General features: G+C 40.2%; 1 protein-coding gene across 2 annotated transcripts; it reads right to left on the bottom strand.

Moving 5' to 3' along the window:
• Positions 1–2,634: 2,634 nt before the first annotated feature.
• tbc1d8b (TBC1 domain family member 8B) lies at positions 2,635–16,616 on the bottom strand. 2 transcript variants are annotated; one of them, XM_084941742.1, is made up of 21 exons: positions 16,365–16,616; positions 14,784–14,894; positions 14,551–14,669; positions 14,207–14,432; positions 13,719–13,959; positions 13,125–13,332; positions 12,847–13,014; positions 12,575–12,736; positions 11,191–11,341; positions 10,813–11,027; positions 10,571–10,688; positions 10,190–10,475; positions 9,965–10,094; positions 9,770–9,868; positions 8,942–9,010; positions 8,592–8,832; positions 8,436–8,501; positions 6,154–6,246; positions 5,967–6,014; positions 5,761–5,858; positions 2,635–5,663 (listed from the first exon to the last, which is right to left on the bottom strand). In XM_084941742.1, the coding sequence occupies exons 1-21, from the start codon at positions 16,489–16,491 to the stop codon at positions 5,247–5,249; spliced, it is 3,393 nt and encodes a 1,130-aa protein (XP_084797868.1). In that variant the 5' UTR covers positions 16,492–16,616; the 3' UTR covers positions 2,635–5,246. The 2 variants fall into 2 exon arrangements, with proteins under 2 accessions (XP_084797868.1, XP_084797869.1); XM_084941743.1 differs by lacking the exon at positions 6,154–6,246.
• Positions 16,617–18,046: the final 1,430 nt, after the last annotated feature.

Here is an 18,046-nt window from a genome sequence, read left to right as displayed (position 1 = left end):
ACCGTTCATTCACTTAATTTGTAATTAATATGTGCATTATGTTTAGATTTCAAGTATCTGGAAAGTGTGATCGGCAAAGTTTGGTTTGGATAGTCATGGCATTGTGAAGGTTTTAGTCTTTCAGTGGATGAAGCCTGAGAAATGGTTTGCATACATCCAAGGCAAATCCTTACAGGATATGGTCAGTGGGGCAGTTTGCTGGTGTACTTAAAGTCTTACTTAGTTTAATCGCTGAATACTATGCTGCTCTGAGTGTTCGAAGTTAGCCTATGATGCAACATTTCAACATTTGAATAATGATGGGAGCTGGGGGTTTTCTGTCAAAGAGCTGTGTTGCAATGTTAACTCAATCTGCAGTATATCAGTGCAGCCCTGCTATTTTTTTTTACAAGAGGCTGTCACATTAGCTGCTCGGTTTCCACCAGCTGCACCAAGACATACAGATTGAGGACAGTGTGGATGGACCCATTTCCAAAACACATGCCATCATACTGGTGAGAGCTATGCTTCAAAGGCTTCCTGTCTCCAAGCCCAAAATAACTCACTTGCACACTTGGGGGAGGATTGTGGGTGAAACTGTGGGTAGGGAACCAAAATAGCAGTCTGTTGCAAACTAAAATAAATACAGAATAGACAGTTCATCAAATTATGAAGCTGCACGTATGCTTGGTAAATCATGATTCATTTAGCCTGATTGGACTTCAAGGGCAGTCTGTTCATTCATTCATTCATGTATTTGTTAAGAACTGTAAATATTCAGTAGCTGTAAATGAAAAAGTTTTGTAGTTTATTTGATTTGAACTTTTTATCATATGTATTTTATGATCACAAGTCATACTGAGAAGGATCATATTTTAAACATCAGCAGCATCATGCTGGTTTAGCCATGACAAGGGCATGATCTCCGCTAATGCAAATGTTATAAACCAAAATAAAATCTCTCAGATTTCCAAAGCAGGAAAATCTTCCTTGACAGACCCAATGGGAAACTGAACAGGTGACAGGGGTCATTAGGTTATGAACTTTGGGCTAACAACCATATGCAACCAAATCTCTGAGCCAGAATAGTATGCAGAGACCATTCATTATAGAGTGCCACTGTTCCTCATAAATCAGGCTGACAGTTCACGCTCTTGAACAAGTCAAGGATGGGACCTTTTACTGCAAAACTGATGACTTATTGTGGGCCTTGTCATATGACCCTATGTCTTTATGAATTCATGCTGTGTTACAGACCAGGCTTTTACACTAATGCAAAAGACTCATATTATGCTTCTTTTTCTGAAAGTCACTAAAAAGTGACCTTCAACACCCCAACATACTGTACATATCATGTAGGAGGCCAGAAAGTAGGCAACTGTTTTGAGCATACTCTACTGTCTAACAGCATTGTATTCCCACCACACGCCAACGCTTTTAAAGCACTTATTTACTGTTCAAGAAACTGTGTGCATTATAGTATTATATTCTTGTAAAATAGTTTCCCAGACACCATACAAGAGGGGAAACCTTTTAGCTTTTTGTGACCTTATGTCGAAGGGAAAATGCCAGTAAGGTAAATATTTCTGTTGTTTGTTGGTGTTGAGGAAGAATACTAAATATATATATATATAGTTTTCAAGTCTATGACTGAGTCCATCAGAATATTGCTGGGCAATAATTGGACATGTAAATATTTTTGCGCATGCTGTGATGGTTTCAGCTGTTTTTTATTTGCGTAATGAGAAAGTTCCATCTACATCTACAGACCTCAGGAGAAAATCTTTCTACTTGCCAGGAAGTGTTTTATTCACAATTACATCAACACATCTCCGCGAAGTGTTATTGCATGGAAATCTTTAACCCCCTAATGTCTAGCATACGATATTTGATACATGCAGGGTTTTTGTTTTTTTTAGACTTCTGTCGTTGTCACCCCCCCCCCAAAATAAATAAATAAATAAATAAATAAATGCACAATTAATTTTCTAAGTAATTAAGTATTTTTTTTTATGCTAGATGTACCAAATACAATAAAAATTAATTAACTTGAATGGACTCGCTGGTTATATTAAAATATGGAATATTTTAATTTTTATGGAATATGGAAATTAAAATGTCATTAATTTCTTTTCTTTTTTTTTTAAATGTAAAAAATGATTACATTTTTAATAATTTTTAATTTTAACAAATATATTTGTTAAATATTCAGATAAAGTATTTATTCAAGATGTTTCTTTATTTATTTGCTGTGACATTTACAGTGTTGTTTATCTGTCCCTCCTCCAACTTTAACTGAAATCACTGGTGCATTGACATCAGCAGCAATGACTGATGATTGTCAAAACCATGTTGTGTTTTGTAGCTTATAAAAATGCTGACCCTTTTTGCTTTTGGAGATTCTTAATCAGTTATGATAAAAGACCGTCTTCTATGCCCTTTTGCAAAAATAAACAGAACTATCCCCATATGGTATCACACAGACTAAAATAACCCACACAAGCTGAAGCTCAAGTGTCATGAATATGAATTAAATGCGTGTAAGTCACGTGTGTGTGTGTGTGTGTGTGTGTGTGTGTGTGTGTGTGTGTGTGTGTGTGTGTGTGTGTGTGTGTGTGTGGCACATTGTGAGCAAGAATAAACTGTGGTCACTGATGATCATTCATAGAATCTTTACTCTCTTTATTCTAGTTCATCTGTATGAGAATAAAAAATATAATCAAGCAAGTAAACAGAAATATCTCAGCATCAGATATTGTGCAAATCAAACATTCAGTCAAAAGCCATAAACAACAAAAGCTGTAGACGATGAGGATATGGTTAACCATACTTATTCAGCAGTAGCAGCTGGAGTATTATCCATGCCAACTGTATACACTCTCATGCTTAATGGGAGAACTGCCAGCATGCCAGAGAAAGACTCTGAATTCTTCCTTCCTCCCAATTCGTGTACTTTCTATCATTTTCCCATGAAAAAGTATTACTGCCACGATCATTTTTCAGAAGTGACACCTGAATAAATATGGTTAGGAAACAGTGCACATCAAAAAGTTTCTCTTAATCACTGGTCTAGCAAAAAGAACAATAAATCAATCCTTGAAAGCATACTTTTTTTCTTCACTTATCTTTAACAACCCATCAAGTAATCAGAAATTGGCAAAGCATGCAATAACTCATAATCCATGTAAATCCTTTTACATTAAATTGCAGGCAAACAGTCAGATTGAAGCGTCACGCCAGGTCAGAGGTGATGTGACCGCTATAAATAATGAACTGAGTGGCTGATTTGAAACATTGCACTATGATCAGTTATTGATTTCTCTTGCTGAGACTGTCAGTACTGTTTCAACTCTCTGGTCAGCGCTGAGGTCACTCATCAAGCTTTGGATTTAAGATCAATGTAGCGTATTATGATAGCTTCATTGCACTGATCATGTAAATCATTTTAAGATTAACTCCAATTATAAACGCTTATTATCAGTTAGAACAACTTATGTTATGAATATAAAGTATGTCTAAATAATGCAGTTATTACGCAAAAAGCACTTATGATTGGTCCCTAAGTCCTAAGTTTAAAAAAAAAAAAAAAAGCACTTAAACAGGAAAATAAATCTTTCCCCTCATATGACAAAAACTAAAATATAGGATATAGGAAACAGAGGACTGCAGCTGCACTTAAGAAGCATCTAAAGCACTGTTTTTAAAAACACAGGCAGAAAAAAAGCTAAAAGTGTGTGAATTTGGCCCCTGGAGATGACAAGCTATAGCTGAAGCAGTTACAAAATCTCTGAACTCACGCTTTGCAAACCTGGCCAAAACACAGCCATGTCTAAAGCTTGTACATCTCAAACAAGTGCAAATTATTCACAGGCTGAAAGTATAAGAAGAAGCAGCAGAAAATTGAAAATTATAGTGATTATACTGTCTCTCTGTAGCAAGCGGTAATGGCTGTTTGTCAAAGGCTGGCATAACGTGGCAACTCCAGTAACTATGCTACACATGCTTTATGTTTTAGTGTTACAGAGAAGATGCAATCTGTGTATCACATATATTTTGTAATGTCCCAGATTGAAAAAATATCCCTTTCCTCCCGTTCATTTTACACAAATGTCACCCTGAGAGTTGATAACACAAAATGTCCTTCAAACGGTTTAAGGTGTCTGCAACACCCTCCCAGCTTCTATATATTAGATTCTCATTCAAACCTTATATATACATAATAATCAAACAACTACTGAACTGACCTTTATGTGTACAATGCCGCACTAACAGGAGCGTAAAATCCTACATATACGGACGTAAGCAAACGACACATTAACCAATCACGCTGTGAATATCAGACACAGTTTTAGAGGAGGCAGATTACTCACCTGCAGCTGCAAGGTGGACATTTTTTTCCCTTTACATGTTTTCAAGTATGACCCGCATGAAATCCCCCTAATCCTGACATGTTTACCATTTTTGTGTGCTGTTTTTGGAGGAGAGACAGATGTGGCAGTACAGCATCCTCATTTGTACATTATTGCAAATGCACCTGCAACTGCAGTGTAACTTTTCATGTTGTGACGTCTTCACTCCGATAACGAGTGAGTTCATTTCCTGGCTACCAACGACAACACTGCAACTCGTCTTCAAACAGCCATATTACTGTTTGCTTCATGCCTGCGTTAACTAAAAAGCTGCACTCTCATAATTTATGTTTAGAGCAAAACGCACACTATGAGACACTGACGTCAGAGGACACACTACCATTTACAGTAAATTTCACTTTACAGCAGTGATAGCTAATTTGAAAGAGAACATACATGAGATCTCCAACCAGAGAATCCTCTTGCGGACTCCATCATGCTGTTTACGTCATTTATTATGTAGGTGGACTGGAGAGAGAAGGGGAGGGACAGTCCTTTCTCTCGTGTTAGTGGAAATTAGCATCTTATAAAGCACATCACTAAACTATTTTGTTTTTTTCTTAACAGAAAATCTGAAGAAACTGTGGCCGAGTGAGAGAGTGCATTTGAACATTAAAATATACTGCACATTAATGACCTATTACAGAATAGTGTTTGCACGTGTTTTATCAGTCTCTGATGTTCTTCATCATCTGCATGACAAACAGGTCTCTGATGATTCCTCCTCATGTGTGATCGGTAGATAGTATCAGTAGATAGTAATTTAATTCTGTGTCCCACTAAATCCACCACCCTGTTCAAGTGGAGAAAGGAAATTCATGGAAACTTGTAGGTTTGAATCACAAGCAAAGTGTTAGTTCACTTATTGGTCTTTGACTTCAGCTGGGCGACCTTAGCTTGTCCCAGCTTCATCTGAATGTCAACAGGCCTCTCAAAGAAGCTGACTATGGCCGGTTCATTGAGCAGAGATGCTAGGACCTGCTCGAAGGAAAACGACCACTCGGTCTCTGAGAGGTCTTGACTGTTGTGGGAGCTGGAAGTGTCAGAGCTCTCTGGGGTTGTGGAGGACTCTTCAGTTGAAGACTCCTCGCCAGCAGTGGTATTGGCAGGCTTTTTGGACTCGGGTGGGCTGCTCGGCTCCTGCAGCCTCCGCCCCACCTCTTCCATCCTCAGGAGGAGGCTGGTCACATGAGCCACGGCTCGGTACAGTGACTCCTCCTCGGGATCACCATGAAAAATGTTGTACAGGGTCTTGGAGAACTGGATGAACTGAGTCTGCGATGGAAATGTGGGGGGGAAAAAAGTTAAATGAGTCAATTTATTGTGAAAAAGATGAAGTCACACGGACACAACAAAGCATAGTTTGAATTACCTGATTAATTCTGGGCAGGTCTTTAATGGTTTCCTCTTTCTTTAATATTTCATTCTGCCATTGTTTCAGATAGGCCTGCAGGTCAACCTTCCCTCTTCCTGTCAGTTTAATTGACAAACTTAACTGTGTTACAAGAAATTATAATCCTTGCACAAATCCTTATTGGAGCCATTAATCATTTGTCATAAATTTGGGTGTAATATTACCTCTTTCAGGGCTTTTCCTTATCACACCATCTTCTGGAAGATCAAAGGCTGAAACAGGGAAGCAGCATATAAACAAACTGTAGAGAAAAATGCTTCCACGCAAGTGTTAAGACAGAATTATTGCAATATTTAGTTAGAAAAGAGGAAATTAAATTGGAGTTTTGAGGAAGGACAAGAGGTAGCTAACCAGTGAGTCTACTCAAGTGAGAAGAGTCTTCAGTCACTGGAATACAGTGCTGGATTCTTTGTTCCTTTAAGTGTAAAGGACTACCTGTGAAGGCTAAAAGATATTGTCTGTAAGTGCACTGAAAGGAAAGAAAAGACAAAGGAGAAAGAATTCACAAGAGCAAAGCAGAGTTTAGGGCCAGATTTACTAAGCCAGTTTGTTTCAATGAAAACATTAATTACCAAGAGCAGCGCAAAGGAGTCAACAACGCATGCAGATCTGATGAGGATCTACTACCAATCAAAATAATGGTCTAAAAGCAGTTTTTAATGCATATGGTTGTCTCTTATGAGAGAAAGAGAAGCAATTCAGATCTATGGAAGACAGCTGAGGGAGAATCAATAAGAATCTGATTTAAGGGTGAACTCTGGTACAAACTGATGGAGACCATGATCATGAAGGTCGAAACAGCATTCTTTTTGTCAGCTCAGGTTTATAACTACATTAAGTTGAAATTTGTGTACAACAACTGACCTAAGGCTGTAAACAAACACAAAGCATTTACATTCAGATTCTGGATGAGCCATGTGTTAAAGTTATTATGCCACCTCCATAAAGACACAAATTTCTCTGAGGTTTTGAGCGTTATTTTTGTATGCCATATGAGACTGGAGCAATTTATTAATTGCCACTTTAAGCTCTGCTCCGTTATAGCAAAACAGTAGAGCTGAGGTCCAGAAATATAGATCTAAACATGCTTTTTTCGGTGATGAATACATTTTATCCTTTGTATGATTTCCTTCTACATTGTTAGTAAATCTGGCCCATAAATACAGAACGCAGATGTTAAATCCACACAGAGGTATCCGATTTTTAGATTTAAAAATAGCTGCGTATAGAATTGTTAATATTAAACGTGCTACAGTATTATTCCATGCATCAAAAAAAGAAACACTGGAATTTTTCCTTTTTTTGCTCCAACCTGAGCCACGTCTACATGTGGGTGCATGTGTGCGTGTTGGTTTAAATGCGTAGATTAAACAACTCCCATCACAAGCCAGAAATGTAATATTATTTTCCTGATAGCTTTGTGGTGCATAAGCCTAAATATTGCCACATAAGTTACACATTGCACTCCTCTCAGCAAAAAGACCAATACCAACCTCTGAATGCAAACTAATTAAGAATAAGTGGAGAAAACATTTCCACCGAATTTCCAACAATTAAAGTGTCCTGAAGTATAAAATACTACAGAGCATAAAGAACAATGCAGACTTCCACAGAGCTCTAAGTTAAAAAGGTACAACAAGACATGCTGCGGTCACTACAGCCAATCACAACAGAGCTAATGTAACCGAGTGGTCACTGCTTTCCGCCTGAAACTGATAAGCGACTAAAGCTGCTCCACAGCTCTTCTGGACTGAAAAACCTGCAGCGTCTCAGCTCTGAAGAGGATATGACTCCAATCATTTCAATGTAGCGTTTGGCCCAGTTCCAGTCCCTCTTATTCATACAGAGGAAGCAAACAAAACAGCGATCAGTGCACAGGTGGCAAATTTGAAGTGCGTCTCCACCATCTTGTTTAGACTGTGGCACCAGGATGTGACCTGTCCTTGGTGCTGAAGCAATGTCCACTTTCCATGAGACACAAAATAAGCTTTGCTGCTTGATGTTCACAGGCCTGGCACATCACAAGCGGTGACTCAGTGCTCATCTGCTGCTAAGCTGTCAGTTGTAATTTGAGCAGCACAGTCTCTCTGAAGAAACTAGCCTACTGCTAAATGCCCTCACAGCTCCTTAGACCTGTTGTTGCCATGGCAAACTCTTTCACCCAGCATACGCTATTCTTACCCCTGCCTTCAACAAGCATCACGCACATAAGAGTCACACATTCAAGGACACTTTCTTACCCGAGGCAATGTGCTCACTCATCAAATGCTGGGTTATGGGCTGAATTATTGAAATGACAACCCGTGTGCATTTCAGCCCTGCAGACCTCAGACTGACGTAACTATGTGACCTTTTATTTCACTTTGGGCTGCTTCTGTCAGTCTGCTGTTGCAGTGTGCATCAACTATATAGATTCCAGTCTGAAAACATTTGCTGCATTTGAACCTAAAGCAGTTTGTCATCACCATAGACACTGTGTGAAAGAAAGAGGTCAGAGGTTAAAGACAGTGTTGTGTAGTTTATGAGAGGCAGATGAAAATCAGATAGCAAAATAAAGGGCACAGGGCCATGAGAGAGAAGTTAACGATCTAGTCTTAAACTGAGATTGGTTTTATTAGTTGTTCATTACTTACCTGGTGGCAGGTGGAGCTTGAAGAGAAATTTCAACTTATTTGTGAAAGATCCGGTGTATAAAGTATCTATGGGAGAAGCAAAAGTTATAGTTTCAGCAGTGGGGACGCTGAGGTTAAAAGTTTTACTAGAACAGAGCAGAGAACCAACAAATGTACCAAGGGCACAGCAGAATTCTTTAAAGTTAATGAGACCATCCTGGTTCTCATCTATCAGGCGGAAAACCCAGAGGGAGAGGGTGCTCTTGATGCTGCAGAAAGCCCAGGGCTCCAGCAGGGAGAAGAGCATGCTGAACTGTTGGAAACCCAGCTGGTACTGCTCCAGATAGGCCAGACTGGGGTCATGATGGAGCAGAGCTGGGCTGTTCATTGTCCAGTAGCAGCTGAGGAAATGCTGCCTCTGAAAGTAGATAAACAGAGAAGGAAGCATGACCTGTCCATCTTTCTTATTCTAACAAACAGTTAAGCATGGTGACAATAAAGATACAACATTGAAGTTCATGACTCACTTTGAATAAATTATAAAGCTCGTCCAGTTGTGAGGCACTGAATCTGACATCTTGGGACACCACCCGAATCTGAAAACACATTTGACCTCGTTATTAAGGCCACAGTAATATTACAATTAAATCTATAAATTACTTTCACTCATATTTTTCACACATATTGAGAAGCCTGTTCTAACAGATGTGTTCCTGGTGACCAGAGTAAATGCATAGGCAGGTCTGACATCATTTGTAAGAGCAATTCTCATATTTTGCTCTAAAGACCTTTTATAAGTTATCTATTTCCCCTAAAATGACCACTGCCTGCTCCATTCTGTGTGCTGGGCAAACATTGATGGCCATGTTTGTTTGGATTTAGTTGTAAGAACAAAACTGATATCAATGCATTCTCAAGCCTCCCATCCCTATTTTTACTTGTCACAACTAGGCACCCTAATCCAGGTCCTGCAAACAGGACTCTGAAGGGGTAAGGGGGAAAGAAAATGCAAGGCAGCCAATAAGTTTTCACTCATCTAAAACTGCCACAAAAACCTGAATAGATATAAAATATACTGTATTTTTATAGAAATGTATTTATATACTGTATGTAACTGTATTCTTTACCCTGTATTTATACATGACAAGAAAGTTGAATTTCTTTTTACTGTTACTATTTGTCTTTGGTTCCAGTTGAACAAATAGTTCCCAAGAAAGCTCCAACCCACAATCAGTTCTACACCTGCATTTGATCTGTTTAGGGGGCATCTGTAATATTTAGCTTAAAAAAAATTATAACTTGTGTAATACTGTGTCCGAACAGGCCCCTGTACTAGTTACTCTAAGCTTACTTACCACGTTTTGCTTGGTTGTGTCCTCCAGTGTTTGAATCACATATAGTTTGTTTCTTTTCCGTGAACTCTCAACTTCCTCTGAACGGATATTTCCATATTTCTGCAAAGACCGACACAACTTAGTTTTATTGAGAGAAAAAAAAACGGTGGGGAGGTTGTCTCTAATCGGTCACAAACTGAAAGAGCAAAGTTATACCTCATAGGCCTCTCGGATCAGCTCACTGATATCTACACTGATGTGAGATGCTTTATCATTATTGCCTACTGAAGCTTGCTGCACTGTCGGGGGCAATGGGCTGTCTTTGTTTGTCACACTGTCAAAAAACCTGGAACAACACCAACAGACAAAGAGGGAGAGTGTTATTTACAGTGTAATAATATTTAAAAGTCTCGGACATGCATCATTTTTGCATTCACAGACTTGTTGAGGATGGTGACAGCTTCTGCATCATCGTGGCAGCTGATCAGAGCCTCCATGTTGTAGTCCAGCACGGCCAGGCCAAGCTGCAGGATGGCTTTGATTCCATCATAAAAAAAACAATCCACCACGTTCACGGCGCTCTCTATGGGCAGCACACTGATGAAAAGCGTGAGAAACCAGGACAGAGACACGGAGGAGAAGAAGCTCAGGTCTGTCATGTGTTCCACCAGCTGGGGGAGGTTTTCTCTAATCAGATCTTCGAACACAGCCTGGTCAACCAAAGCACCTGACAAAATATTTTCATAGTGAGACTTTGCTCCTGGCATAATTAAAATGCCACGCTGCCAGGTATCCAGCAGAAGCCAATCTTTCCACTCTTACCAATAATTCGGCGGTTGAAGTAATCTGGCAGCATCCTCTCACAGACGGCTACCAGCAGCCAGAAAGCCTCCTCTTCTTTTGCATACAGCAGGAGAACCGAGGTGAGAATGTTCATAGCCTGAACAGGAGAGAAATAAACAGTATGGTTTAATAGGCTTCTCCCTCCTCCTAAGTACACAATGGTATAATATATCATCACAAGAAGCAAGGGAAGGACATATTTCAAAAGTTATTTTAAGTACCTGGCAGTATCCAATTTTAGGGTTCCTGTAGGCATAGGCAGTAAGGACTCTGCGAAGAGCTGAGATTCCTGTGTCGCTCTGAAAGGCGGGGTGCTCGGGGAGAGAGCGGTGCAGGTCTCTTTCAATCTCATCTGTAGCCAGAGTGCTTGTGCCCAGAGACTGTTCAACCAGCTCAGTGTAATAGCCGGGGTGAGTGGCCATGTCGTTTACAGCCCCTACAGAGTGTAAAAAAATTAAAAAAATTAAAAAAAAAGCCCCCCACTCGGTTTAAAGTAAAAAAGCACTTCAGTAGATGAAACTTTGATCACACAAGGCTTCATTAACCACTGACTGATGCTGCTCGTCACTATACGGGACACGGCGACTTTGATGTACAACCTGAGAAAAGCATCCACAGCTCTCCCCTCAAGGCCTCAGGAACGCCGCGCACAATCAAGTCTCGCGTCTTCCTGGTAAAGAACATACTCGTACCACGTCCATACTCAGAGAAATGGATGTTCCAAGACTGCTCCTTCATCTTCTCCTTAAGCTATTAACCCAGAAGTATCAGAAGAAAGTTTTTCAGTTTGAGACATGATTGTATACATGCACTTTCTATGTACCACTGACCAGTTGTTTTCTTACATTCTTTCAAAATAAGCATCTGGAGGCATTACAAGATGGCTACTGAGGGAAAGGCTGTGCTTCTAAAAGGCAGCACACACAACAGTGCTACTAACAAAACGTGTATTTTTTTAAATTCATGTATTCTTCATCTGATTTTATAACAACACTCAAGAACTAACCAGTCATCCACACTCACAGCAGACAGTTTCATGAGCCCATCTGAACCACAAAAACCCATCTGGATCTACATAAAGTCCCAGGTCTGTCTGACATTATTTGTAATACCTGAGCAGACTTGACCCTGATCAAACTGTACATAACAGATGTGCTGTGTTTACACTGTAAATAAAGCAGCAAACCAGTAGTCATTATTATACTTTAAAAGGACAAAGAGCAGAAGTTGTATTCAATAATCCAAAGATTGCTAAACTCATTTTCTCATCAGGGGATTAACCATGCTGTGTCAATCAGGAAGACATAAATAACATAAAGTCTGTATGTATTTTACCACATACTTCAGCTAAGAGGATAGATTACAGGAGTCACAGGTTAGATGCCTATGAACGTTACAGTTTCATTTTGACTTTAGAGTCAAGAGTAGATTAATTGAGCTTGTTAATAACATGTGCAAATTGGACACTGATGGAGTCTTGGTTTCCAATAAATGGTAAATGGCCTGCATTTGTATAGCGCTTTACTCAGTCCCTAAGGACCCCAAAGCGCTTTACACTACATTCAGTCATTCACACACACATACTGGCAATGGCAAGCTACGTTGTAGCCACAGCTGCCCTGGGGCGCACTGACAGAGGCGAGGCTGCCGGACACTGGCGCCACCGGGCCCTCTGACCACCACCAGTAGGCAAACATGGGGCCAGGAGGCAGCCTGGGATCGAACCACCGACCTTCTGATTAGTGGCTGACCTGCTCTGCCACCTGAGCTACAGCCACCCCACCAATAATAAGTGCATCCTGTTTAGTTCTGGGTAGAACAGCTTTTTACTTTTTTGGGTATGGGCACAAATCCAAGCACATATGAAGATGTCTGTTGCACACTAGAACATGCAGATATATGCATGTGATCTGGTGATTTTATGCAAAAGGCCAGTAAAAACAAATCAATTTTTCATTCGAGCAGATGAACTCTGTTGTTTACCATTTTGGGATCAAGGTTTTCAACATCCTGGGGGTGGAAAACAGTCATGAGAGCCTCGGTGCTCACGGCCTTGCTGCTGTCTTTCTGCCCCACCATTAAAGTTACGTCCTCTGGATTGTCCTCAAAGTGGTTTATGAGAGACTGACATTCTCCCCGTATGGCCTTCATGACAAAATCGTTAATCATTTTCAATGTCAGACACCTCTGCAAACTACAGGATGAAGTTTAAAGAGAAGCAAAATGGCACAAATGAAACAATCACAGCACATTACCTCTGATGAAGCAGAGTGCTGTGGGCTGGCACTAATCCCACACCTACTACGGATTGTATTGGCAAGCCGCTGATAGTCCCGCACCTCAGAGAAACGCAGCGCCCTCTTGCCGCGCACGCACACCGTTAAAGCTCTGCTGCTGGAGTCTGGTTTCTCAACGTTAACAACCTAGAAGACAGAAATAAGGAGACAGACAGTCACAGATGAGGTTTTCTGTTGTTCATCAGGTTGTTGTTTTTTTGTTTTTTAAAGACAAAACACTTTTTGTTTGACTTTACCTCTCGCATTGGAATAATCACATGGCATTGACTTCCATCCTGACTGGCAAAACACAGGTAGTTCTCCGACAGACAAATCTTGCCAAGCGTGTTAAAATGGCTGAAGGGAACCCACAAGAAGCTCTCGTGCACCTCTAACAGGTTTTCCTCTTTGGGAAGCCTGAAAAATGTCCTGAATTGCTCACTCTTTGCATTAGCTTCTAGCCCTCTGTGGAAACAGAAGAGCACAAACATCACATTTAGGTTTTCTCATCAGCCTCCAGCCTCTATTCACATCAGTCATCCAGTTACATGTATTTCAAAATGATCCACACTGCTTAAATATTATTATAACCATAAAATAACAGGACGTGACTCCCTTGTCGACTGGGATCAAATGAAAACAATGGGAAAAAGTAAACAAACACTGGAACTGTCTTTAAAGAACTGGCACTGGCAAGCTCAGGCGTGACTTGGTTGGCAATCCTGGCAGGTCACACCAAACATAAACCCTATCTGACTCAAGTCATACTTTGTTTTCTCGGGTTCTTTAACTTTGCATCTGGCACTAACAGGATCGTGTGAAGCTGCACTGCACGGCGTACAAAATATTACCTCTTTGTAATCTGCAGCGGGTCAGACAGCGCTGGCTCTCTCTGGAAGGACTCTTTATCAAAAAGACGCTTGATGGAGTAGTCAGCCAACTGTTCCATGATAACGAACGTTTCGTTCAGGTGCAGCAGCATGGAGAAGTAGTGATCCTCTCCATGAGCCAAAACATGGATGCTCTCAGTCAGAATGACATTAGAGGTTTTCTCCAGCCTCCAAAGCTCATCCCAGGAGATGACTAGTTTAACTGCACAGCATTAAAAAAATATGAAGTAGTTAAATTAATTGCTGAAAACAAAGAAAAAAATAAATACAATTATTCTTAAAACCTAAAAAGCTGTCATTACCTGGAACAAAAGAACTACTAAAAGATTCTGAGGCCATAAAAACCCACTATGACAGCAATTAGCAGCTGTCACACCCTTTATTACCACCGATCAACTTTCTAAAGACAGGCAGCAGCACGTGCTATGAATGGCAGAGAAATTGCTTACCCTCAGCTCCCAGAAGGTATGAATAGAAGCACAGGAAGTTTGTGCTGAGGTAGAGCCAGCCCTGGCAGGGTACTTTTCCTTTCCAGTAGCTGCATGAGTAATATGTGACCAGCTTTTCCTCTGGTGGCAGCTCAAACCACTTCTCAAACCTCAAGTGGGCTTCTCGAAACTTCTCGGGATCATCCTCCTGCACTAAGCATGTCTTCCCCTCTTCTGCAATAAGACCCTAAAATGTGACATACACAGGGTTACTGCAGACTGTTTATATATTATGGATATAATAATAAAGCAAGTAATCAACATTTCTGGGGATTTAAAAAAAATAGGTCTTCCTAAAGTCTCACTCTAATCTTGCCCTGTACAAAGCTGGTGACGTCTTCGCTGGAGTCAAAAACAGAGAGCGTCCTCATAATGTTCTGCTGCAGCCAATCCCAGTGCTGAATAATCTCCTCTTTGGTGACACCTGACCAAATGTTAAGAGGAAAAAACATAATACTAAGGTCAGCTTAATCGAAGAAATGTTGCAACTACTAGAGAACAGACAGCAATATTGACATGAAAATGCAGAGGGGCGTACCGCATGCTATTGACCAGTACACTTGTGAGTCTGGCGTGTGGTGCAGAATGCGATAAGGGGCCACTTTGGAAGTGGAGTCCAACACAGTATCCAGGGTTCCTACAAGGAGGCCTGTAGCATAAAGTACAATGATGTATAAAAAAAAGATAAATATCACATTTACACATGAATCCTCATAGAAGCCTTCAATAACTGTTGAATTTCTTGCCCATCAAAAATGACATAAACAGCACTGTGTGCTGAGTCATTTGCCTTTAGTTAGTCTGTGCAGGACTATCCAGTCATTGTTCATAGCTACATCTCAGACTGTGTTGAACGCATACTGACAGCGGAAATGCATGATCCCCCAGGTCCTCGTCAGGCCTAAAATTAGCTAAATCTGTTACCTCTACAACTTCTTTCTGACGTGCCCTCCATGAATAATTGACAAGGTCGAAGTGAAACCACTATCCTATGCATCGCGTCAGCATTAGACAGGCCACCCTGCTGAACACCCCCAAATATGCTCTAACGATGAGCTGCCAAGTAGTAAAGCATTCAGCAGATCAAACAAACACACTTTGCAGCGCAGAGCATGGTGATACTTCAGATGTAAAGTGCCGTTTGCTTTGGAGAAGGGGGGGGGGGGGGAACCATACTATTTAACCTCCATTATCATTAACCCTGACAGTTAGGACATCAGTACATTTCTAGCCACTGACAACATTATTAACAATCTAGTAGATGGTAATAGATAATCTACAAAAGCTGGATGTATTAGAAGTATTCCTCTGAGTTCCAAGTTAGTAAAGAAGGTCCTGTGGGTTAAACTGGAAACTTACTTGGGACTTGGCAGGAATTTAAGGACTTGAGGGTAAACTTGATGTTGTATAGTTTGCAGGAAAAAGAAATTATTTATACACACTGTGTATATATAACGCCACATTGTGACTACTCAAGTAAACATCAGGGTCTCTCCACAAAGTGGCTGATGCATTTGCTATCTGGGGAGCTGACACAGCAGTGACATTACAATTGCCCAGGTTTAATTTCTAGCCTGTGTGAGAAACAGGTGCACTTGTTCACAAACTGACCCAGCTCACCAGCAGAGTGGAAATGCCCTTTTTAAACCAGGAAAATCAACAAGCAGAATACTTCTGCTTTTATAAGTTGCTAAATTGTTGGGTGACACAACAATGCCTTAAAAAAGTGAATACAGCCTGTAATACAGGCCCCAAGGAAATGAAATCAGCGGTGTAGTGTACAGACCCCCGTCCACTCAGCTATAAGAAACATCAAACAAACCAAACGGGCCAATGAACTGACACGTACTACGTAAACCAGCTGTTCAGTACCTAAACTGACTCAAGTAATTTGGACCCATAGCTCAAACCTGTTGCAAAGACGCTTTTCCTTTTTTTCCCCTCTCGGTTGAGGAGTAGGCTGTATAACAGCACCCGCCCTAACAGTGGCAGACATCTAGTTAGCTAGGGAAATTCTCCGCGAGTTAACCAGCTATTAACTTGCGTGTTTCCTTGTGGTTTGTGAAGCCGCAGCAGCTGTCCCGAAAATACGATATGACAACAAAACCGCGAACATTACCTGTCAAACCGCCACCACCTTCTCCGTACCCTCGTCTCCTCTGCAGCACGAAATACTCGTTATCCTTCTCGGTGACCCACAATTTAAAAGCATTTTTCAGCAGAATCTCTTCGGGTTTGAGCCACATGGTTCTAATGTCGCCAAGTTATCTGTCAAACCGACCTGACATTTCACGGTTATCTCTAACGTACCCCGACAGCAAACCCGTGGACATTTGTTTGCGTCCGAATCCCTCCCTTCCCACGTCGACAAGAAATGCTGCCAAAAGTGCAAGGCATTGTGGGATTGTAGTTTCTGAGGAGAATGAGGGGCTGTAGGCGGGTGATACTGCAACAGCGCAAATATACTACAGAACTGTGTTGTAAAAGTTTCCAGACATCTATAACGTCTTTGCTGATCTTTTTTATTTTTTGCCTCACAAACTGGATATTAAATATAGTAAAACAAGTATACCCTGTAAACCCTGTAAGGTGTTGGCACTATACATCTACTGCATTCTCCCCATTCTTCCAAATGTAAAATTTTAAAGAGAAAAATGTAAATCAAATTACAAATATTTCATTAATGAAATGCTAACGCATTCCCTCCACTTTCTCATAAAACAGTATGAGTCATAACACTGATTAAAAGAGATTTGCAGTGTAAAAAGATAAAAGGTGGCATGGGGGGTGGGATCAACAGGAAGTCAGAATATCTGATCAAAATAAATACAAAATCTAAAACTGTTGTACAAAAAAACTGCACTCCACCACATAGGAGTTTAAACATCATTTTGTATTGAATAACAGTTTTACCATTTAATGAAACACTATGTAGACTCTTTTCCTTAAGAAAGTCATAATCCTAATTTGTGCCAATTATTTAGGCAAAGGTTTTTAGCAACAAATATACTTAAAGTACCTAAATTAAAACCTTAAAGTGCTATCATTATGCAGAATGCTCCCACTCAGACTCACGATTATATTATGTAATTACAATTATTGATTTATTAAAGTGTACTGTTTCCCTTTAATTTGTTATTTCACTTTAATGTTGCAGGATTGTCTGTGATTTGAATTATATGCTGCAGAGTAGCTTTATATGCAGTGAAAAAGCATCATATGCAACAGTTATTGGTAACTTTTTTTAATACGTGAAAAACAATAAGTAACTCACGTTTTAACATAAATAGGATGGAGCCAAAGTATATGCATACAACACTGAAGTAGAAGCAGAAAGTAGCATAACGTAAAAACAAATGAATATAGTAAATCTGTACTTGAGTAGTACATTGTACTATGTTAAATTCCAGCTGTGTTCCTATCCATAGATAGAACCTCTGGGCATGCCCTAATAAATATGCTAACAGTAGACTAAGCTTTCATTTTTCTTCCATTAACTTATTGGAGTATTTTTCTGCAATTACAAACTCTGTGTAAACAATCGTGGTATCAAAATAAAGCTAACACTTGTGACATTTCATCAGAGGTGTAAATATTACAGCAATTGTTACTGTGTGAAAGTTACTGAGGCTGGAGAACAGAAAAAGTAAGTAGATCTTTTCCCTCGCCTAATTTATTTATTAATTTTTGTGGAACATGTGGAAGAACCTTAGACAGCCACAACAGCCTGGGTACTCCTCCTCATGCTGGTCACCAGCTTGGTCAGTCAGTGCAACTCAGCCAGTGTGTGACCGAGTTTGC

This window comes from Perissodus microlepis, chromosome 10 (assembly GCF_051167445.1).
Source record: "Perissodus microlepis isolate ML-2025 ecotype Zambia chromosome 10, ASM5116744v1, whole genome shotgun sequence".
Lineage (NCBI taxonomy): Eukaryota > Metazoa > Chordata > Actinopteri > Cichliformes > Cichlidae > Perissodus > Perissodus microlepis.
The sequence above is the reverse complement of the archived record's forward strand: the minus strand, read 5'-3'. Positions and strand labels throughout refer to the sequence as shown.